The sequence below is a fragment of the Stegostoma tigrinum genome, chromosome 16, assembly GCF_030684315.1.
Source record: "Stegostoma tigrinum isolate sSteTig4 chromosome 16, sSteTig4.hap1, whole genome shotgun sequence".
NCBI classification, from domain to species: Eukaryota; Metazoa; Chordata; class Chondrichthyes; order Orectolobiformes; family Stegostomatidae; genus Stegostoma; species Stegostoma tigrinum.
This window is the reverse complement of record NC_081369.1, coordinates 24,361,405-24,386,252: the sequence shown is the minus strand read 5'-3', so window position 1 is coordinate 24,386,252 and position 24,848 is coordinate 24,361,405. Positions and strand designations below refer to the sequence as shown.

The window sequence follows — 24,848 nt, the reverse complement described above, 5'->3', positions numbered from 1 at the left end:
TAAATGAGTGCAACATCTTAAATTTATACAGTGTAATAAAACATTGAAGACACATCACAAGGTCACTATAAAACAAAGTTTGGCACTGACCCATTTCATTTATTATAGTATTATAATATTAGATTTGAAATTTAATCAGATACCAAAAACTATATCGTTCCAAAGATCAGCCACTTCAGGAACTGTTCCTTAGATTAGTAAATATTGTTTTTATGAAAGCTGAAAGACAAAGAAAATGCCTGAAAATTATAGGCCGATTAGTCTAATATCTGTTGTTTGGAAGTTATTAGGATCTACAATATGGACAGAGTGTCTGATCATTCAAGACAAATGTGGGCTGATCAGTGAGAGCCGACATGGGTTTGTGAAAGTTTAGTCATATTGAAGGAATCTAATTGACTCTTAACGAAAGTAACTCAAGTGTTAGGCAAGGGAATATCTATGGATGCTGTTTATATGGATTTCTAGAAGACATTCAATATGGTTCCATAGGAGAGACAGTTTGCTAAAGTGAGAACATATGTAATTGAACTTAAGTTATTGAACTAGTTAGGCGGTAGAGTGGACAGAACAGATGTACTCTGTATACCAGTTGAAAGAACCTGATTAATGACCCATAAGGATTTGTCCTGGGCCATCAAATTATTTATTATACAATATTTCCTAACAACATACAGAGTCAAATATACACATTTACCAACGATGCACAGTATTTTACTGTAGATAGAACATTATATTACTGTACAAAGAGACATTAATAGTTTGAGTAGGAAAATTGCAGTAGGTAAATGTAAAGACTAATGTGTAAGATAGGTTTGTATTATTTGCATGGCAAAAAGGTGGGAGCACCATGGATTGTGATGAAAAATCTTACCAGTCAAGAGAGTTTTGGGAGTCTGGAACTCATGCCTGAAAGGGGGATGCCACAACTCTTGTAATATTTAAGCAGTATTTAGATATTCACCTATGTTACCAAAGCCTCCAGGGTATGGACCTGGAAAATTGGTTGGTATAGTCAAATTGTTGTCAACCAATGTGGACACGATGTGTCAAATTGTCTTGTTTTGTGCTGAAAATATCAATGAGTCTGAGGATCCAAAGAGATTTAGGATCCATGTGTACAGATCATTAAATTATAGCAGCTACAAGAAGTAATCAAAAAGACTGATGAGATGTTAAATTTTAAACTGGATAACTGGAATAAAAACGTGACGATGTGTTTTTTGCAGCCTTAACAAGGTTACATGTGGAATAATGTGTGGAACTGTGGCTGCTGTTCTTCGGAAAAGGTACATTGGCTTTGGAAAGAGTGTGGTGCAGAATCACTAGGACATTACCAAGACTCAGAGATAAGTTTGGATGAGAATATATAAACTCGGCCCACATTCAATTAAGGAATGATTTGACTAACATATTTAGAGATTTGAAAGGAATTGATGGAAACATCATGAACTGGAGGGTAAGTCTCAGAGTAGAGAACATAATTTAAAAATCAGAGCCATGCCATTCAGGAGCAAAAGTAGGAGGTAACACTTCTTCAAAGGATGGAAACTGCTCTCCCTAAATGCTGTAGATTAGACTTCAATTGATCATTTTTCAGTGTTGAAACTGATTGATAGGTTTTTGCCAGCCAAAGATGTCAAAAGATTTGGAGCCGGGATACAGATCAAAGGTAATCTTAATGAATTGTTGAACAAGCTTATGGAGCTGAATGGTGAGGCTATGTTGCTATATTCCTTGTTTCTGCTTTGAAATGATGCTGTGGGATTTTTATGTCCACTTGAGAAAGTGGGGGCTGTACATTTTAACATTACCTCTGAAAGATGGCATCTGCAACTGTTCAGCACTTCCTCAATACTAAAGTATCAACCTAGATGATGGGACATGATTCTGTGGAGCCCATAGCTTTGTGCCTTGGCTGAAGGAGGAAAATATGTGCATTGATGGCCTCATGCTTACCAGTTACATGTGAAAAATTTGAAACATCATTTTAGAGCTGCTTCAATCCTTAACTGTGACACTTTATCCCTGTTCAAAGCAGGTAGCCACACTAAATGAGATATGCTTTTGGATTGAAGTACAATCATCTATGAAAAATCAGCTGGCAGAAAGAGCTGAGCTGTTGGGTGAGGAACAACAGTTATCACAGCACATCTGGCTCTCTCAATGTTGGTTTTATATTTACTCGCCAGTGTTCTACCACTGACTCAGTAATCAAGCATACCACTGGTTTCATTTGGAGTGAAGAACATTGCTGCTACAAATGGATGATGAATGCATGTCTGCCACACTCTCAACTGAGAGATTTGGCAATGCTCACTCAATCCTCGCTGCCAGTGAGCTACGCAGATGACACTGAACACCACTGATGATATTGCAGCCTCGGTGATAAAAACAATCAATCATGAACCCATTTCAAAAAAAAAAGGTCTACATTTTGGAGAGATTAGTAATCTGTTTCACAAACATACTTGTGTCTTAGCAATGGGTGGGAAACAAACAGTGAACTTGTACTTTATTGGCTTAACTCATATTTCTGTGTTTTTAGTTGAGTAATTGTGAAAATAACCTAGGTGGAATGCAAATTAAAGCATTTTAACTAAAATAAAAGCCTTTAACAAACAATACAAATTCAATCATTGTAGTGATGTGTATGTACAATCACATTATGTTGTATAATTTAAATGTTCTTAGCCCCTCACTCACTGCCTCCTGAGTAGATGAATAATACCAGATGTGGTCAAGTGCCTACAGAATCCATATATGTCTCCTGGAAACAATATGAATTACAATTATGATTTCAAAACAAGAAAACACATTTATTTAAAGCATGTATTACTATGCAATAATTATGACACAAACAAAATTATTCCCAGGCACATAGATGTGGAACAGTAATCTTTTATAAACAGCAGAACTGAGATCTGGCTTTATCTTCACAACATGTCCTGATTACTGCTAATGTGTAGGGGAAAATAAGATTTAAAAAAAATTGTTCTTGTTTTTCATTTCTATGAGCACTAATTTCTTCTTTTTTACCCTGCAATTATTTTGTACTCCTGTTGAATCTTCATTTCCAGCAATGTGTCCACATGTTTATCATACTTGTCAACTAATATGTACCAACATAGCACCTAAGACTTGAATTCCAATTACTCCCTCTGCATTCTCCATTTATTGCCAATATGCGCATCCAAATAATTGCTACATAGCTCGATCTCTTGTGACTTTTGTTTTCCTGCTTGATTTACATGTGTATGTTGACTGCTGCTTTGGATCTTCTCTTCTGCTGTCAATATTCCTCAGATGTATTCTGTCCTCCAAAAAATGCCAACCCCAATTCAGTAGCTGTCATCGATTTGCCTGTACCCCATACCTATTCCAGGCATGACTCCCTTTTCAATTAACTTATGAACTGCTTACCTCACTTGGTAACCTCTAAAGAGTCCATGTAGGTACACATAGCTGTCTTCAATTAGCACCGTCCTACTTTCATTTCAACCATTTCGTACAGTATCCTTGTTAAGAGCTAATCTTACCACTTGCTGAACTGTCAGTGAATCAATTACAGCCAACCTCTGTTTGAATATCGCTCCAGAATACTTGTTTACTTGCGATCAAAGCTCATGCCATCCATGAGAACATTCTATTAATTCAGATTTCTAATTCTATCTCAAAACCTCATTCTCTCACTATGCAAGGAGAAGGCTGTTATCTTCATTTAAATTTTCCCTTTACATAAATTCCCCTACTGACACTTAGTGACCTCCTTGACCTTGCAATTTTATATGGCCTTTTTAATCCCATTGGTTTAATCACCGATACAATTCTCTAATCACCTCCTTATATCACTCTCCACCTCTACCCTCCTGCCAATATTACTTCCTAAAATATTCTTTCCTTGAAAAAACAGACTCTTAAGTTAGTTACCAATGCACGTTCTATGATTTGGCTACGCTTATGAGCTCTCAATACATTAAATTAATCAAAGTGAGAAGTCTTGGGTAGATTCACTGCCACATATCCTTTTTATTGGCATTAGTCTCAGGCAATCATACCAAGTGGGGAAGGATGCCCACAAAAATTCTTCAGCAAAGGTAGGCTCAATTTTGATCAAAAACAGAAATTGCTGGAGAAACTTAGCAGATCTGGCTGCATCTGTGGAGAGAAAACAGGTTAACATTTCAGGTCTAGTGACCCTTCTTCAGAATGCAGATTCTCCACAGATTTTGCCAGACTTGCAGAAAAATCTGTTTTTTTTCCCTGATTTCCAGCATCTGCAATTGTTTGGTGTTTTTGTTGTCATGATTTGCTTGGGAGAGTGCATCACCATTCAACCCTCTGTTCTTGGAGTTGTCACCAAAGTAAATATTTACAGTGTAGAACTCTTCCACAAATTTGCAACAGAAAATACTTCTCAAAGAGGAAATGCTGTTAGTTTTCTGCACTCCACTCTTACTCCAAATAGAATAAAACATTTATCTAGGATAAATACATTTAGTATCTCTGTCCAATTCCTCACTTGAAATGGAATAAGCAATTTCATTTGATTCCTATGCATCAGTGTCTAAAATTATATTGAGTTAATCTGGTTTTAAGAAAACCTTGCATTAGAGTCATTGGATTCTTTTGGTGATCTTAACTCCAATATATATTCTCGTCTTCCTGCTTCAGTAAAGTGATCCTCAAGACATGAACTACAAACACTTTCCCACACAGCTGCTTTCAGATCCAATCTCCTAATTCCAGCAAACAGTTGCAAATGCCTCAGTTTTTTTCACTAAAACCTACTTCTTCAGATGGGAACAGAAACTGGATTGCTTCAAGTAGCTGATCAGTATCTATGTTAAACACCAGCACTTCAGTGGACAATCTATTACAACAAACTCAAAATCTATTTTTGGAGTCTCATTTTCTATCTGTTGTTCAAAGCTCCATGTGACAAAATGTCTGAAACAACAGCAACTTCCTTACCATTTTATTTAATCAAAATCATCAAATCTTTTTGCTTTATTATAAGTGCAGCAATCAGTTTGAGGAATTTGTACCACAATTACTTCAGGTTCCAATTCCAAGTTTGATCATTCTAATCGAATGTAGATTTTTCGCATTTCAAATTCAAAACAGTTCCTACTTCCTCCATTTAAATATAGGCCCTGCTCCTCTTCTTCAAAACAGCTGGGGAGTTTTGCCACTTCAAAGTCCACATTAGCACTCTGGGCAATACTTTTTACATCCTGGCTATAGTCTGGCAGATTTACATTGCATTCTGCATTCTTCTCCTGTATTTCTTGCATCTCTTCCCTCACTGGGCGATGTTGTAATAGTATGATAGATCTAGACATAATGTTATTGTACAACTGTTAAAAGATGTTCAATGATATGTTCATTGCACAGAGTTTGCCTATATTTCCCAGTTCTTCTCCACTTTGAAAAATATTACTACTTTCTGAGCACAGCAGTCAAGCTATAAACTTAATGACATTGATGAATCTGCTGTCAGACACTGAACAATTGTTCCTTATTCTTCAAAGTAAACAGACTTTAATCGCCCATCATTTGTACAACAGAGTTTTGCATTCCACAAGTCCTGATCAGGACTTTAGATCCAATACTTTTATCCCTTGCTTTGTAAACAAAACAGTATTTTTAAAGTCACAATTATAGATTTCTTCTGAATTGATGAATATCTCCTCTGCACCAACCAAAACTTCCTTTCAGACATCAATACTGAATTTCATATTACAGTCCCCCATGGACAAAGCAGCAATTATTTTCAAAGAATAGCTTATGGAAATCAGCTCATCACATCCATGGTCGTGAAGATATACTGGTGTTCCGCTTTCGTTATGCGTAATGGTCCGACACAATCTACTAATATTTGACATAATGGATCTTCAAGAACTGGTATGGGTATTAAAAATATTAGTCTGCAAGGTGAGATTTTCCTACAGAGCTGTATTCTATCATTATGAAGTTATAAACAGGTAAAATGTCTGTTTATCGATGCTTGAGTTCTTTGTATTGCTAAATGTCCATCTATAGGATAGGATACCACTCTAGAACTTCTTCTGCTGTTTGCATTAATTCAATTCTGGATTTTCTGAGTTTCACTTGGTGAAGATGTTCTCATCCTTGAAGAAGGTTTCAGTTCCTCGAACATTTGCTTACAGAGTACTGTGACCTCTCGTGATGGATTTGGTTTAGCCATTGCTTTGGTTATTACACATGTTGGAAAAATACTCTCAAACTATTCTTGCAGGTGTTCCATTTCTTTAGTCTCAAATGGACTTTGTGGTTATAGGCGAAGCTGTAACTTTCACTCTTGCTAAATCATCCTTAAGGAATAAATCAACTTCATCCACAGGTAATTTCTTAACTATCCTGACTAGCGTTAGTCCAGACAACCAGTCACCCTCCAAATGGACTTCATTCAATAGAACCAGGGCACGCTCCCCACACCTCCCCATCTCATTTACTAACATTTCAGCTTTCATTTCACTCTTAGGAGGAAGAACTATATTCTTCTCCAGCAAAAGTATTTGATTACCTTCCCTATGCTCTTTTACGGTTTAGTAGCATCATTTGGGGATAAAAAAGGCATTATTCTTCCCTTATGACAAAAAGCCTCTCATGTATCTCTAATGTACCTTATTTACCTCACTTGCACTCACAGCAATGCTTACCGCTGGTCTTGAATTATTGAACTGAATCAGCCTATTATTACATGTACTCAAAAGAATACAGTAAACAGTTTACAAGTTGCCACTTTTGGCACCATCTTTGGTACAAAGGTACCTGGGTACAGATACTTAAGTACAAGTTCTTAGAAAAACAAAATAAAGAAGTAAAAAGCCCAGCATTGCAGATGGTTGGGATAAATTAGGTAATAGACAAGTAAGAAGTTCAGAGCAATAATCCTTCCAACTCAGTCCATACTGGCACCCAGCTGCCAATCTACACCGGGCCTCGACTCTAGACTGCGCTGGGCTTCACTGAGATTCTTGAGGCCAGGAGACCGCTCCAGAATCATCTCAAGGCTGGATGTTCATGCTGAGACCATGCCGGGCTGAGGGAACACCACTTACCATGTGAATAAAGGTCCTAAGTTCTGGAATTTCCTAACTGGAACTCTGAGTCCCTTCCTTTTCTCTTTTAAGACACCCCTTAAAGCTTCTCTTTTTGACTATCTGCTCTAATATCTTCTTATGTGCTTTGGTGTCAAATAAGGCTCTTCTGAAGCACTCTAAGATATTCAACAATGTTGCTTGCTATAAAAGTATATGTCATTGTTCTTGTTGTCATTATAAAGTTGCAAACAATCTTGGACTAAATGGAACAATTGCCTTTGTCTCACACAACAAACTTAGTACACAGGCCACCAATTCCATACTATATGATAACTGTCACAGGCTAAATCACTGTTCTCAACTTCTTCATAAGCTCAATGTCTAATCTAACTCAGAGTTACCCTCATATACTCTGTCTCAAAGACCATCCATTTCCACGTCATCAATATCATCAGCCTCCAGCTGTGTCTCAGCCAATCTGCTGCTTAAATACTTGTGCATATCTTTAATGCCTCCAATGATCTCTTGGCCAACTGTCCAATCATCGCCAATTGTTAACTATAAATTCATCTAAAACTCTGATGTCCATACCTCCATCCACACCAAATTTCACTCATCCATTGTCCCTCTCCCAGTATGATCTGGGCTTGCAAGACCTTGCCAGGATGGACAGCTTCTTTTCGGATCTCTCCTTAGAAGAGCCTGGTGGAGGAAGGTAGTCTCTGGAATGATCATGGAGCAGGTGAAGTCACTGCAGCAAATGCCGAGGAACATTTGCTGCAGTGACCGATAAATGTTTCGGAAAGCGTATGGGAAACCAGAAAGTTCAGGCGACGACTCTGAACAATGCATGTGGACTAATACATGGATGCCTGGAACACGGTGTCACAAATGTATAACACCAGACTACAGTGAGAGTGACCACAAACGTAGCTGCACTGTAAATGTTGGAGATCTCAGACTATATTCATGTGGTGAGAGAAGATCTTCAGTAAGTGAGGGTTGTATAATGCAAAGTATTGAATATATCTGAGAGAAAAGTGGCTAAACTGCCGAGGTTATAACATAGAGATAATAGGAAATGCAGATGCTGGAGAATCCGAGATAACAAGGTGTAGAGCTATAGGAACACAGCAAGCCAAGCAGCATCATAGGACCAGTGATTTCACCTGCTCCGTGATTATCCCGGAGACTAGCTTCCTCCACCAGGCTCTTCTAAGGAGAGATCCGAAAATAAGCTGTCCATCCTGGCAAGGTCTCGCAAGCAAGATCATCCTGGGAGAGGGACAATGCACGTGTGAAATTTGGTGTGGGTGGAAGAGGTATGGGCATCAGAGTTTTAGATGAATTTACAGTCAACAGTTGGCAATGATTTCAGAAGAAGGGTCTAGGCCTGAAATGTCAGCCTTCCTGCTGCTATGATGCTACTTGGTCTGCTGTGTTCATCCATCTCGACACCTTGTTATTGAGGTTATAACACAGTTGAGTCATTTGATATTTTGTGGACTTAATTTTGATAAGAAAGTTAGAAAAGAAGAGAAAAGCAATGGAGAGTTTGACAAGTTGTACAACAATTTTAGGTTATATAAGTAGTGAGGGGAAAGGTCTTTTATAGAACATAAGGATGAGAAATTTAAATCTGAAGCATTGGGGTCCTGGAGTTATCCCTCTCCTACTGAGCCACCATGCCACCATGAAATGGAGCACCCAGTAGAAACCCACATAGTCATCGGAAGAACATACCAACGCCAAACAGTCACGAAAGGCTGGAATTGAACCTGGGTCACTGGCTTCTGATGTTTTCCGTGAGCATTCTGATGATGGTGCAAAAGTTTTCTACAGCATCAGGAAGAAGTGCGAGATCAAAGGAGAGCTGGAAGCCTGGATCCTCAGGTTGGAAGGCCCAAGCGCAACCTTCCCACCCCACTGTCAATTGAGGCCCTTAAGTTGTCAGTTAGTGACCACTCAAGGGCCTCATCTCATCTGGGCTGCAATTACTTTAGTTTTGGCCACAACAGAAATCAGTCAGTATATCTAAATGGTTAACCAGAACTGACAGTCTGACAGTTTAGGGGATGTTTCTCAATTTGCACTCATCTGTGCATGGTCGAGGGATTGGTCCTAAGATGGCTGCTGACAGCCATGCTCAGGCCTTGCTTCTGACCCACTTAGTCCCCGGTCTCATTGTGAGAGCACCAAACAGTGCTTGTTTTATATGGGTGATTCTTTGTCCTGGGATTCTGGAAAATGTTGCAACAGCCACTATGACCTCTGCCAAGGTACTGCTGAGTTCTTGTGCTGCTGGTTTCTGATTGGGTTGCAGCTCTTTACAGCCAAGACTTCCTGGTCTAGGGTCTAATTGTGGCAGAAAGCCTGTCATCAGCAAATTAGCAGCCTGATTGCTATAAGATCCAGTCTTTGTTCTCATCTAAGTATGTTTTGGCTTTCTCTCTTGGGAAGTCTCCCACTTTTGGACTTTGTCTAAACATGGGAAGATCCTGGCACTGGATTTTCTTCACAATTGGATGAAGCTGGCTTTTATTTGACTGCATAAGGGCCAAAGAGATTAATGTGGTTATTTTTGTTCAGTCAGAGATTCACTCTACAAGTTATTTCTGTTCAATGCCAAAAAATGTAACAGCTCATATACATTATAGCAAGATATTAGTCAGGAGATGTACGTGACAAGAGCATGCTTCAACAAGGCAAGGTAGCTGTTCAGCTACTACATCAATACCTTTACATGATTATTTGCCTGGACTGCTAAATCTGTGATTATCCAAGTGCCCCACCTTAATTTTAATGTCACAGGTTAATTTCAATCATCCATGGAGTTTCTCACTTAGGGTGTTTTTCAGGAATGTATTTGTCACGCCATGTCAAATGTTGTAGGAATATTGGAATATTCATCCATTTTAGCATTAACAAAGCAGTGTCTTTCATGTTGGGTTTCTCAAAATAAGGGATATCGCATTTTGATCATTGGCTGGCAGTACACTAACTCCTGTAGTTAACTCCTTCAACTGTTTTACATAGAGAGGTGCCATTTGCTTTTCCAAGATATGACAAACCTCAACATCAATGTTACATTTCCTAGAGGTTTTCATGATGTATTCGAGAATTATAATCTCCCTGAGATTTTCAAGCCAGATGTATGTGAAGAATTGACTGGTACAAGTTTCTACCAGAGTTGTCAAACAGAAGACCATAAGTTATCCTCAATTATTTCAAAAATAAACATAATCTGGAATGCACATCGGGTCATAACGTTTATGATTGTAAGGGGGTGATTCACCCCTTTTCTTAATTTATAAGCAAGTTGCAAAATCATTCTGAATTATATCAGTAACTATCTTTTAACAGGCTGAAGTATTAATAATTTAGTATGAACCAGCAATAAAGTTTCCACTCAGATGCCACAAGTTAAGTTGATAATATTCTAAAATCAGGCCATCTTAAAAAACAAGACGGGAGATGCATAGAATAACAGGGTTATTTGCAAGGTTGTAATATATTGAGGAAGTTCTGACGGTATCACAAAAACAAAAGTAGTTTAGTCGATGAAATTAAACTTAATTCTTTTAAAACTATTTAAACACTTTTCATGGCCTGTTAATGTTGACATAGTTTAAGATTTTAAGGAGAAATTATACTATACGGTTACTGTTTTCTTTGGAACAGATTCTTATGGAAAGAGGAGGTCTATTGCCAGGGACCCAGGTTCAATTCCAACCCCGGGCGACTGTCTGTGTGGAGTTTGCACGTTCTCCCTGTGTCTGCGCGGGTTTTCTCTGGGTGCTGTGGTTTCCTCCCACAGTCCAAAGATGTGCAGGCTAGGTGGATTGGCCATGCTAAATTGCCCATAGTGTTCAGGGATGTGTAGACTAGGTGAGTTATAGGGGGATGGGTCTGTGAGTATACTTTGACAGTCGCTGTGTACTTGTTGGGCCGAAGGGTCTGTTTCCACACTGTAGGGATTCAATATAGAATAAGGGCACTCTTGCGATGAAATAATGCATAATACAGAAAGGCAAATTAGCAGTTATTTTTTCAGTGCATTTCTCAGAAATTTGGGCACTACGTGAAACAGTGTGGAAAGTACTGATATTATTGTTTCAAAATCATTCGAGTAGTAACACTAACATTAACTAGCAATGTATTTATCATGGTGCCAGCCATTTTTGACTTAAAATTATTTATAGTTTTGGTAGATCAGTTAAAACATTTGAAATCGGTTACAACGAAGTATAAAGAACAACATTTTTAACGATCTACACAGAACAGATAAAAAGAAACAACAACAGCTCAAGCTCTGTAGCTTCAGCTCTTGATGTCAAATTTTCAGTGTACTTACTGTCAATGTCTTGGTCAATAATGTCCTCTTCCTTTTGGAAAAGCTCTCTTAGATTAACATATGCAAAACCGACATCTTCACACTCCAAGTCTTGCTCATCTTCAGGTGGATCACTGACTACAGTAAATTTTATACTAGGGAGGAAAATAGAAGTAAATTTTTCAAGAAATATCTCAATGGATGAAGTGGAAACCTAATGTTTATGTGAAGTTAATGCTCATCAATGTTTATTTTGTCTGCTCATAAAAATCTCCCATACATAAAGTTCCCATGCTGCAACAGGAACTGTCTTTCTCATACTGGTTTAAAGAGAAATAATGGCTCCATAAATCCTGACACATGAATCATTAATCCACTTCATACAGACAGACCGAAACCCATTGGCTACTAGTTCAAAATCCAAACTCTAGAATTCACATTAATATTTATACAAAAATCACACATCTTACATCATATAAGCTCTATGCAAACTGTCAATATATCACACCATACAATTAAAGTAATCTCAAGGAGTGGAAGCATTTGCCCGTCCTCATGCACAGTTTGGTGGCATGGGGCTGAATATTAGATGGAGCGATGGCAGATGGGAACATTCCCACATTCATTTGTGACAGGAAAGCACACAGAGGGTCTTACTGGTTTGTCAATTGAGGCCCTTAAATGGGAAATTACTGCATATTTAAGGGCCTCGTCCCACTATTGTTGGTGATTATCCAGTGCAGGTGGGGAACTCACTATATGGGCACATAGCAAACAAACTGTGACTTATTTGCTTGCAGAAACCAAGGTGTTTAAGCAAAGGACCCAGTATCAGTTTGATGGGGAATTCCTTCCCTAATATTCTCTTTTCATTACCAGTCACCTCTGTGCAGGGTACTCTTCAATCTATCAGAGGCCTAAAATGGGTGTTGTAACAAGAGCAACCATTACCCCCTTAGTGGTGCTGCTAATTTAGAGATTTGCTGCTCCCAGAGTAGCTAGCAGCTGATGGTACTTTGGACTTCTAGCCCCGAGGTCTTTGATCCTAGGGAAAAGTCTATCATTAGCATGTTCAGTGTATGAATTGCATAAGATTGGGAGGAGGATACCTTTCTGAGAAAAAGTCACACAGGATGCTCACCAGCTCCCTAGCCTTTGGCCAAGGTGCTCATCACCTCCTGTCCATATTTATTCACTCATGGGATATGAGCGTTGCTGGCTGGGCTAGCATTCAATATGTATGCCTAGTTGCCCCTGAGAAGGTGGCAGTGAGCTGCCTTCTTGGACCGCTGCCATCCACGTGCTGTGAGTCGACCTACAATGCCAGATGGGAGCAAATACCAAGATTTTCATCCAGAGCCAATGAAGGAACAGCTGTGAATTTCTAAGTCAGGATGGACATCGGGTTGGAGGGGAACTTGCTTGGCTTTTGAAGTGCTATCCAAGGATCTTTTGTGAATTTCTGCAATGCATGTCATAGATAGTCTGTTATGATTGAGTGTTGGTGGTGGAGGGGAGTGGATGTTTGTGATGTGGTGCTAATCAGGCAGACTGCTATGTTCTGGATGGTGTCAAGCTTCTTGAGTGTTGTTGGAGCTGCACCCATCCAGGCAAGTGGGGAGTATTCTATCACATTCCTGACTTGAGCCTTGTAGATGACAGACAGGCTTTGGGGAGTCAGTAAGTGAGTTACTCATTGCAGTATTCCTAGCCTCTGATCTGCTGTTGTAGCCACTGTGTTTAAATGGCGTGTTCAGTTGAGTTTCTGGTCGAAGGTACCTCTCAGGATATTGATATTGGGGGATTCAGTGATGACAACACTATTGAATATCAAGGGTAATGAAATGTGAGGCTGGATAAACACAGCAGGCCCAGCAGCATCTCAGGAGCACAAAAGCTGACGTTTCGGGCCTAGACCCTCTGATGAAGGGTCTAGGCCCGAAACGTCAGCTTTTGTGCTCCTGAGATGCTGCTGGGCCTGCTGTGTTCATCCAGCCTCACATTTCATTATCTTGGATTCTCCAGCATCTGCAGTTCCCATTATCACTGAATATCAAGGGTTGTTAGTTAGATTGCCTCTTACTGGAGATGATCAGAGCCTGTTTGTTCAAATGTTAGGTGCCATTTGTCAGCCCAAATCTAGATATTGGCCAGGTCTTCTTGTATCTGAATATGGACTGCCTCAATATTTGAGTTGAACATTGCACAATCATCAGCAGACATCCCCAGTTCTGACCTTATGCTAGAAGGAAGATTATTGATGAAGTAGCTGAAGATGGTTGGGCCGAGGAACTACTCTGAGGAACTCCTGAAGACATGTCCTGGAGCTGACATGACTAACCTCCAACAACGACAGCCATCTTTCTATCTGCCAGATATGACTCCAACCATTACATTAGAAACATAGAAAATAGGAGCAGGAGTCAGTCATTCCCCTTGACACCTTTAGCTTCTAGAAATTGATCTGCTTCTTATTCCTAGTTCCAGGATGTACAAAAACAATTTACACCCAAAAAGTTGATCATGAAATATTAATAGACAGAACCACAAATTTAGCCTAAGATGCAGCCAAAAATATGCAATGCACTTTAGCACTGTTTATCTGTCAGAACTGGAGCCAGAGGTTAAGAAAATTGGCCCCATTAAGATTAGTTCTGTTTACAAAGTGAACATTTTGCGAACATTTATTGTATGGAATATAAATAGAAACAAGGGGGTGGTCTATTTGTTACATGTTAGTTTATTTTTTACTTTAATTCCTTGAAAAGAATTGTATTTAGTTATGCTGTTCAGAACAATAAATAGTGTGCACCATTTAGTATTAAATAATATAAAGCACTTTCAGGTAATGCAACGTAAGTACTAATAACTACATCTAGAAGTAACTGGCATCACGAATTATCATCAATATTTACCTCTCAAGGTTTAACTCCAATCCCTGGAGTACTGACCAAAGGAACTGCCTCCTCTGCTGGTTATTTTCTTGATCAACATAGATCACTGCCAAGAAAAAACACGCTGTTATTTGATGCAATCTGACATCAACCCAAAGAAGACAGAGGGAAGAGCATTTTTTGGAATGGAGATCGGTAACTAGTAGTGTTGCGCAGGGATCAGTGCTGGGACCTTTGTCACTTGTAATACATATAAATGATCTGGAGGAAAACATAGGTGCTCTGATTTATTAGTTTGTGGATGACACCAAAATTGGCAGAGTTGCTGATGGTGAGGAGGATTGTCAAAGGATACAGTGGGATATAGATACATTGCAAATTTGGGCAGAGAAATGGCAGATGGTATTTTGGAAGATAAAATTCAGGTGTGAATTATACAATAAATGACACAACCCTTAGGAGCATTGACATAGAGAGGGATCTGGTGTAGAAGTCCACAGATCCCTGAAAGTAGCAACTCATGTATATAAGATGGTCAAAAGGCCATATATTTACGTGCCTTCACTGGCTAGGCCATCTAGCACAAAAGTTGGCAAGTTATGTTACAGCTGTACACAACTTTAGACAGGCTGTACTTGGAAAACTACATGCAGTTCTGGTCACCTCACTACCAGAAGGACATAGATGCTTTAGAGAGCGTGCAGAGAAGGTTTGCCAGTACATTACCAGTCTGGAGGCTTTTAGTTATGAGGAGAGGTTGGATAAACTTGGATCATTTTCACTGGAAGGAGGCTGAGCGATGATCTGATGAAGGTCTACAAAACTGTGTGTGGCGTAGATAGGGTGGATAGTAGAAGGCTATTTCCCAGGGTGGAAAGGTCAACCACAATTTCTGAAGAAGGGTCTAGACCTGAAACGTCAGCTTTCCTGCTCTGTTCATCCAGCTCTATACCATGTTATCTCAGCTACAAGAGGGTGCAGGTTCAAGATGAGAGAGGGAACATTTGGGGAGAAGTGAAGGGAAGATTTCTCACACAAAGGATAGTGGGTATCTGGAACGCACTACCATTGGAGGTTGTGGAAACAGGCACGTTAGCAACGTTTAAAGCACACCTTGATGGACACATGAATGAGGGACAGTACAGTGATCAGAATCAGGTGGATCTTACTGACTATGAGATCTTTGATTGGGGTTGTTAACTTGAACCAATCAGGGAACCTTGACTGACAGCTATAAACAGGGGATTCAGAGTCTCCTAACTTCAGTGACTGGCTCCAAGCTGACCAGTCATACCGAGTGTAAGGTGCAGATGTAAATAAGGTATGATTTGGTGTTGGGATACTGTCCTGTGTGGTTATTTCAGATAGAAACTGCATACGGGCAATAAGTAGCAGATCTAAGTACAGATTAGAAATTGGTGCAGGCTTGATGGGCTGATGGCCTGTTCCTGTGCTGTACTGTATTGTTCTTAGAAGAAGAATATAAACACAGACCTCAATTTCTTTGCCTTTCCCTACCCAGCAGGAGATAGCAAGCTGTAAGGTATAGTCATATTAAATCTAGGATCACACGTCACATTGGTGGCAGTTTTATATGCACTCTGTCAGAAAGTGATACAGGCAATGTTTGACTGTGCCGCATAACTGTCACTTTCTGTTAACGGCACTGGCAGCATCAATTGGAAAAGCAGGCACCATTTATTGATGTATATTTAACGGGACTTACTGCATGTTCTTTCACCCATGGTGTTGTGATAATGATAATATATGGCAGTGTAGTTGTCCTTTCTGACATTGCAAGTAATTTAATCCTCCACATCTGCCACAACTCTGCTTTGACAGAGGGGTAGCATTATGCACTAACTAAAGCCTACAGCATGGCATTTTGTCAGAACTAGGAACCATTCAGTATCGCTGTATTAACCAGTATTGCCACAAACTCACAGTTGGGCTTCTTGTTTAATTTCTAATGACCAGATATTGTATTAGGGCAAAACAATCAGAATAAAAACAGATTTTTTTTCAAAGTTAATTCTGTTGGGCAAATTTGCTTTTTTAAGGCTTATTCTCATCACAATTTAGTTACATTATTTTAGAATAATGTTGACAATCACAAATTATTAGAAGCAGGGCTTCATTTCCATACATGCCATGAGAGGATGTTGATAATATAAAAGACCTTAGTTCTAGAATGTGTCTTTGGTAGGTGAAGATGCTGAATCATAAAGAAAGGTATACATGCCATTATTTGTGGGGATTTTTTTGTTTTCTAAATGTTCTCCATAGGAAACATTGTGGTAATTATTATTTTTTGATAAAATACAAAACAAAGACTGTGGGATAAAAATACAAAGTTGGCTTATCTTTTTGGTAAGAATCTAATCAAAATTTTTGATTATACTTATTCTGGGCTTTGTAGTTGAGCCAGACTGTAGTACCATCCAAAATGATAAGGTTCATTATGTCAAAAATTATTCTACATGTTGTAGAAAAAAAAACTGATAACTGAACAACTTCGATGGTTTTAATCATATCTTCCATCAGAAACTGTATTCTCAAAAAGGTAGAGTTTGCAGTTGTAACAGTTAAATTGACCAGGTTGGACAACATCTAAATGGTATCAGTACTTCTGGGGGTTAGCCATTGTAGGGTAGAAGTCCTGGTCAGCAAAATTCTGACACAAATATTTCATGCACTTATTTTACATTTTTATGTGCAGCATTTTCATGTGAACGTAACCAAGTTATTTTACCTTCCCCAGTTTTACAGTTCGCCATACGTCGCAAATTGAGAACCTAACCTAAGAAGTGTATATGAAAAACTCATATCTGATACAAAATGCATAACCGCTTCCTGTTGTCCATTTGATGGGAATATGTTTAAGTCTACTGGGATAACATCCATGCTAATTTTCCTTCTCTGTGGTGGTATCCACCAATTACCAAAAACCAGCAAAATCTGCAAATTGGTCTGCCTTATATACCTCAAAATGGAGCTCCCATTCAGTTCCAAATATTACTGGTTCTCCCTCTGGGTTTGAAAACTCAGAAAACTTTGTTTCCTTGACCAATTTATAGAAGTCTCCTAAAACTATTCACAAGGAGACTAGGGTGATAAATTGGGCTGAAGAAATGGTGACTATTTGCTTTGGGTGATATGAGGGCCCTTAGAGATCTTAATTAATATTTGTACAACACATTTATACTTGTGGGGAAAAATGGGCCATGACAAGGGCTATTAGACTACATAGGGTGAAGTATGCATAACAGGTGGTTCATGTACTGTGCAACGCTGCCTGGAATATTGCTCTAGTAGCATTCATCAGAGCATGTGTTCAGATTTGTACTGTTGTACAGCACAAGCACCAGCAATCCAATATCAGAGTTCTGAACTGGAAACTCAGAATCCTGAAATGCATGTTTAGACTGCTGCTATCAGGGCTGTAGATTACAGTGTGCAAAGAGGCATGCAGATGTCACAGCAGCTCAGCAATCTGTCCTTCATCAACTTAAGGTACTCAGTACTATAAAAGCTATGGGTGCTGACTATATTCTAACAATACTGCTAACAACTTATATCCCAAAGCTAGTGGTACTCTTAGCCCAGCTGTTCCAGTACAGCACACTGACACCTACTTGGCAGTCTGGAAAATTACCCAGGTATGCCTACTTCACAAAAGAAAAGATAACTACAATATAGTCAATTACTGTTACATCAATTTTCTCTAAATCATAAACAATTAGACCATGAGACATAAGAGCCGAATTAGACCTTTTGGCTCATTGAGTCTGATCTCCCATAGTTGATATATTTCTCAACCCCGTTCTCCTGACTTTTCATGGTAACCCTTGATCCCCTCATTAGTTAAGAAACTATCTATCTAACTCTGCCTTAAATACACTCAATGACTTGGCCTCTACAGCCTCTGTGGCAATGGGTTCTAATGATTCAGCATCTTCTAGCAGAAGAAATTCCTCCTCATCTGAGCTCTAAAGATTTATTCCTTTACTGTGAGGCTGTGCCCTCAGGTCCTAGTCTCTCCTACTAATGGAAACATTTTCTCCACATCCATTCTATCCATGTAGCTCAGTATTCTATACATTTCAATAAGATCCCGTCTCATCTTTCTAAATTTCATCAAGTACAAACTCAAGAGTCTTCAACTATTCCTCATATAACAAGATCTTCATCCTTGGGATCATTCTGGTAAACTTCCTCTGGACCCCCTCCAATGCCAGTATATCATTCCTTTGATATGGGGTCCAAAACAGCTTACAATATTCCAAATGTGGTCTGACCAGAACTTTATATAGCCTCAGCAATACATCTCTGCTCTTGAATTCTAATCTTTGCCTTCTTAACTGCCAACTGAACCTGCATGATAACCTTAAAAGAATCCTGAACTGGGACTCCTATATCCTTTTGGGCTTCAGATTTCTGAATCCATTTCCCCATTTAGAAAACAGTCTACGACTCCTTTCTAGACTCCTTTCTACCTACCAAAGTGTATGGCCTCGCACTTTACTCCATTGTATTAAACTGTATTACATCTACCAGTACTGTGCCCACTCTCTTAGCCTGTCCGAACCCCATCCATTCAGGCTGCTTCTCTTGTTCCAACTTTTTAAAAAAAACAATGCCTCACAAGCAGTGTACATTATTGGCTTTGGAGCAGACACCTCGGTATCTCTGTCTCAACTTTCCTTGTTTAAAAAAAAAGGACAAAATACAGCCCCTAAAGCCATACTACTGTCACAATAATACCTGGGAGAGCATATGTTTTATTAACTTCTCGCTCAACCTGTCCTGCCATTTTCAAGGACTCACACACAAATATACACCCAGGTCCTTCTGCTCTTGCACTCATCCTTTATCTTTATTGTTTGTACATTATGAATACCATGATCAGTTAAACCAGCACTGGCCTATAAATAAAATGACGTTGCACCAATTCGTAATGCTGATCTGGGGGTTAGTGACAATCTTTTTCGGAAATAATTGTTCATTGTTATATTGAAATTTGTTGTTAGAAGGATAGAATAAGGCAATATACTCAGGCTTAAATTTAAATTGTATTAAAAGAAAATAAAATTTCATGTTTTAATGAGCCAAAATTTTTGATCTCAGGACTGTATTTAGGACTTCAGAACAAGTCAAAAACTTCAGTTCTTCAGGAACTCACCCTCAGGCTAAGTCTGCATGAGAACCGGGGCATCGGAACTTGTTTTGCTTTAGTGAGTTAGTTAGGAAGGTAACAAGTGTACTGCTTTGAAGAAGTGTATTGGAGAGTGTGCATTCGCAAGAAAAATTGAGTAACATATCACCATTCACCACCTGTCTATCTATATAGTTTGCGCAGTGATGCTTTAAGTGTAGCCTGGCAGATTGGACAAGAAACTCAACCGTTGCTTTTAAGTTCAGTATAGCTGCAAATCAGGCAATCTAAGGCTAATTGACATCATGATAAAACTCATACTCTGTGATCTCAGTAGTCTTTTACGAGATAACAAAGTGTTGAGCTGCAGGAACATAGCAGACCAGGCAGCATCAGAGGAACAGGAAAGTTGACATTTCCGGTTCTGAAAATTCTGAAGAAGGGTCCCGAGCCGAAACGTCAACATTTCTGTTCCTCTGATGCTGCCTGGCTTGCTGTGTTCCTGCAGCTCCATACTTTGTTATCTTTGACTGCACCATCAGCAGTTCTTGATATCTTAGTCCTTTATATTATTGTGTCAGAACAGCACAGATGATGGTTAAATTTGCTCAACAAATTTAATTCAGAACACTGAGAAAATGCATCTTATATTCAAAAACTCTACATACAATAGGACACAAAACTTTATAATACCTTTTTGGCCATTGATACTCTTTAAATCACAGCTTTGTCTGGAAAATGTCCCTTGCTAAAGATATTTAAATGCAGCTGAGTGCATGACAAACTCAAATATAACAAAATATGGTTTGTCAGCTAGTGTAAAAATCTTCCTAACCTGTCTGTATTGCTGGCCTTTAAAATCTGCTGGGCTACCACTTCTATGTTTATGCAAAATTGATGCAAATACAACAAAATTAGCAATCTGACTCTGCAGAATTCTTGGAAATATGAAATGAGACTGCCTTCACTCCACAGCTTGGCACCTCGGCTAACATAAGTTCGCTCCAGTGCGAAGCTTCTGTACGAAAGTGTACATCGTATAAACAAGCCAAATTCATTTCATGTTATGTAATTTAAATGTTGAGACTTTGAAACCATGCCCAAATCTTCGAGTCAGTATATGCTGCATGCATTCCCACTGCCTGTGAAGATTTCAGTGACCAGATCTTTTTCTGATTTTTCAACCAGGATTTCTAATTCTGGCTGCAATGCAGGCATCCCACGGAAGAGTGATTATCATAGGAGAAGATGGAACAAGAGCTACTATTTTCACATTTCAAGATTTTTAGTTGGTTATTGAGTGGGTTAGTGATGAGTTTGAGAGTGGGTAGCTAAGTGAGTTGGTCGCTGACTACAGTGAGTGAGAGTGTGTGTGTGTGTGTGGCGGGGGGTGGTGGTGGGTGTGCTGAGTGGATGAATGGATGACTGTGGATAAGTGGATGAGTGAATGAATGGGTGGCAAGGTGATTGGATTCTTAGGTGGAGGATAGCCATTTTGATGGGTAGTTAGTGCAAAGCATACTTGGCTGGGTTGGAAGCTACTGAGTGAGAATGCGGATTCAGGGGGCAGTTGGAAGGGCATAGTTAAGTGGGAGGATAGTAAGATGGAGAGGTAGTTGGGTGCATGGTCAAATCTGGTAATTGTGAGGTGGTAGTTGATGGGAGGGGATGGTCAGGCTTCAGGTGGGGTAGTTAGATAATTTGATGCTGAATAGATTGGTGGAGGGACTGATGAACAGGAGAGACTGATTGCAGTTGTCAGTTCAGTTATATGTGCTTATCATTGAGCTACATCAGGTATTAACCAGCTTACTTCCTGAGTAAAATTTGGATAAGTTCTGCACATATGGCCCAAGCATCTGACACTAAGCCCAGTTTAGAAACATTTGCAGAGCATCCTTGCCAGTGAAAATGAATTTATTGGAATTTTAGCATGTGTCTGCTTCAGGACTCCAGTGAGGGTTCTGACTTGCATCGTCCAACTCAAGTCCAGATTCTGATAATCTGGATACCATAACATTTGGGCTATTACCAGAGAAAATCTTTGGAACTGCTCCCATTCTGCCATGAGCAGAGTTTCCACCACATTTTGAGCAATGTAATGTTGGTGGAGTGACAGCATCTTTAAGTAATTTGCTGAGCACTTAAAATCTGTTAGTCAGGCAACTTATTTCTGTTTCAAATGTATAAAAGTATGCACTGCAGAACCTCATTCTGACTGATCTCCATCTTAACAACGAGTATTCTGCAGTAAACTTTGGACTGCAATGTATATGTCGGAATTGTACGTACCAATCCAAGGTGTAGCACAATGGCAATCTAACAAGATTAAATCTGAGACATCATCAAATAAACCCAAAACAAAAAATAAAAAGTTACTTGAAGTTACCTTGTACTGTAAAAGATCTGAGGTTTGTCACAACAGAATATATAACAACTTGAATTGTAGGCAAGTTCTCTAGCGTATAAACTTGTTAAAGGACCTTTCAATGTACATTATGACCAAGTTAGTTAAAACCAGTTTATAATCTTCGAGTTCATGTATTAATTAGTCTAATTAGTCACTAATGCAAATCTGATATCACATTTAAAACAAATTATTTTAGCATATTTAATAACAATGTGCTTCGGATAATTATTAATTACTATTTTGGCCCATCCTTATTATGATAATCTAAAAAATGTGAACTACTGAGGCAATTTCCTATTGCAATTTAGTGTTATTCAATGAGATAGTGAACGAGCTACAAAGATGATCAAAAGTGTGTTTAATGATGAGTGTATCAGTGATAATGGGAACTGCAGATGTTGGAGAATCCAAGATAACAAAGTGTGGAGCTGGATGAACACAGCAGGCCAAGCAGCATCTCAGGAGCACAAAAGCTGACGTTTCAGATGTTTCAGAGAAGATGAAGGGTCTAGGCCCGAAATGTCAGCTTTTGTGCTCCTGAGATGCTGCTTGACCTGCTGTGTTCATCCAGCTCCACACTTTGTTATCTATTAATGATGAGTGTAAATTGGTTTACTAGTTCATGTTGTTAAAAGAATGCAGAACAGTTCCAAATAATAATATAATATTCCAACATTCATTTCAGATTTTCAGACCACTATTAAAAGGTGCTTGCAGGGAAGGAGTAATTTAGTAGAATTAATGATAGCAGAAAATTGCAGGATCTATCATTAACCAATGCTTAAATTCAATGCTGATATTTTTCAACTTACAGGGCTTTGAGTTTTCACTTCTATGAAACATCATGTAAATTTTAAAACTGTACAATTTTATTCCTAACAGGTAGGTAAATGAAAGTTTGAAACTTGAAGTTAATATTTGCTTCCGTTGTAAATGGTTAATCTGCAAGCCTTAGGGAAACACATTCAAATACCCTATCTAACCTATTTCAACTTCTAATATCATTACCATTGCTGTGATTGTAACAGATCCATTGTCCATTGTATGGCTTTGGAAGGGACATTGGTGTTTCCTCAGGTGGCAAATTGTAGAACCTATATTCAACAAACAATCGTTGAGTAGTTTCATCCTTCAGGATTTGTGCATCTTCATTCAGTGTGAGAGACACAATCTCAATCCGGATCTTTTCTGATGGCTGTAGGTTTTTTAAAACATAAAAGGTGAAGTAGGTTACAAAGTTATTGAAATTTCAGTCAGTGGGTGTCTCATCCTGTAAAATGACTTCAGGCATTCTAGTGAAAAGTTAATTTTCTACTTATTCGCCTTTAGGACTCTTGAAAGGTACATTAAACCACGAATCTTCTTCTTTTATTATGTATTTTCAGATACTTTTACAGCAAACCTAAATCTGAATATTTCAAGAAGTCTGTTTTATTATTCAGTAGATTCATGGAAATTTTACAAAGATGACAAGAAAATTACGCACTATTCTGTCTCTGTTAATACAGGTACAAGGCTTCATCTGGCAATATTACTAGGATTAGCATGATATGATGAAATATTTAGTGGATTTTTTTTCTTTAAACCTAATAAATCAAATGACTGCCAAGTGTCATTAAGGTGATGGCCTTTGAGTTGAATAAGCTTTTCATATTCAAATTTAGAAATAAAAGAGATAGAAGCAATGAAAGGTTTAGCAAATAACCCAAATAATCCGGAGCTCAGCTACAAAGAATGACAGTGGTGTTAAGTTTGATCTTAATAACATATTTTTACATATTTAGCCACTAGGTTAGTCTGACATGGTGATTTGTTGGCAAGAAAAACAAGTACAAGTATAAAAAAAACCTATCATTATTTAGGCCATCCAAAGACAGTGAGTACTTTAACTGTAGCTTCATATGACTTAAGAAAACAAAGAAACCAAAATATGCAGAGGAAGGTCCATAAACAACAGTGACATAAAGACTAAATAATCTGTTTTAGTAATGTTGGAGGAAGGATAAGTGCTGGTCAGTATATCAAGAGAACTGCCTTGCTTTTTTGAATAGTACCATCAAAATGAATATATAAACTGGAAAGGAATGATTGGGCTCAGCTTTAATGACTTCTCCAAAAGCTGGGATCTCTGACAGTGAGTAATTTTTGAGTACTGCACATGTGTTAGCACGCCATTTTCTGATTTGTAGTTTGAACCCACAAATGCCAGGCTCAGGCAAGAGAACTGCAACTGTGTTGAGGCTGACATCTAAAAAATCTATCAAAAAATAAATGGAAGATAATTCAACACAATAAAAAATATTGCTATAATTCAATTTATAAAAATCCATGACTACTGTTTAAGAATATTCTTGTTGATTATAGATACTTAACAAGGTAATGTGCCTGACAAATACAGAAATCCATGGCAATGCTAATGAGTCTTCAAACCAGGCATAGAAAAAAAGCATCTGAAGAAGGGCCTAGGCCCAAAACAGGAGCTTTCTCCGCTCCTCTGATGCTGCTTGGCCTGCTGTGTTCATCCAGCTCTGCACCTTGTTATCTCAGATTCTCCAGCATCTGCAGTTCCTACTATCTCCTGATTGATATTTATCCCACTTGTGAGATATAGTTTCAATTGGATTTATCTACCCTGTTTATATATCTGTTCAATCCCAAATCTTCATGCAGGTGTCCAATCTAAATTTGAATGCTGACGTTATTTTTGCCTTAAAGAGCAACTTTAGAAGTGAATTCCACAGCATCATGACTCATTGCATAAAACTGTTTCTCTTGCTTTCTATCCTACATCTTTGGCTTAACATTGTACCTACGGCCTGTCATTCTAGATGCAAACATCTCCTTGATCCAGAAAATGCGTTGCACCACTTGTAAAACCTCTACATACTTTCTATATACAGTATGAACTGCACACAGATCAGGTACAGAGAAGTACAGCATTTACACTGGGGTGGCAGTAAAGATAATGCTGAAGCATACACAGCCA

General features: G+C 38.7%; 1 protein-coding gene across 6 annotated transcripts in view; it reads right to left on the bottom strand.

Annotated features, from left to right (window-relative positions):
* The window catches only part of rpgrip1l (RPGRIP1 like), a 193,813-nt gene that overhangs the window by 7,160 nt on the left and 161,805 nt on the right, over positions 1 to 24,848 (bottom strand). For 4 of the 6 annotated variants that reach the window (XM_048546729.1, XM_048546727.2, XM_048546726.2 and 1 more), the window contains 3 exons: positions 22,871 to 23,057; positions 14,319 to 14,403; positions 11,425 to 11,558 (listed from right to left, as the gene is read on the bottom strand). In XM_048546729.1, coding sequence (XP_048402686.1) covers positions 11,425 to 11,558; positions 14,319 to 14,403; positions 22,871 to 23,057 — 406 coding nt within the window. Of the gene's footprint in view, positions 1 to 11,424; positions 11,559 to 14,318; positions 14,404 to 22,870; positions 23,058 to 24,848 lie in introns of those variants that run through there. The other 2 variants (XM_048546731.2, XR_007249114.2) reach the window with 2 other exon arrangements.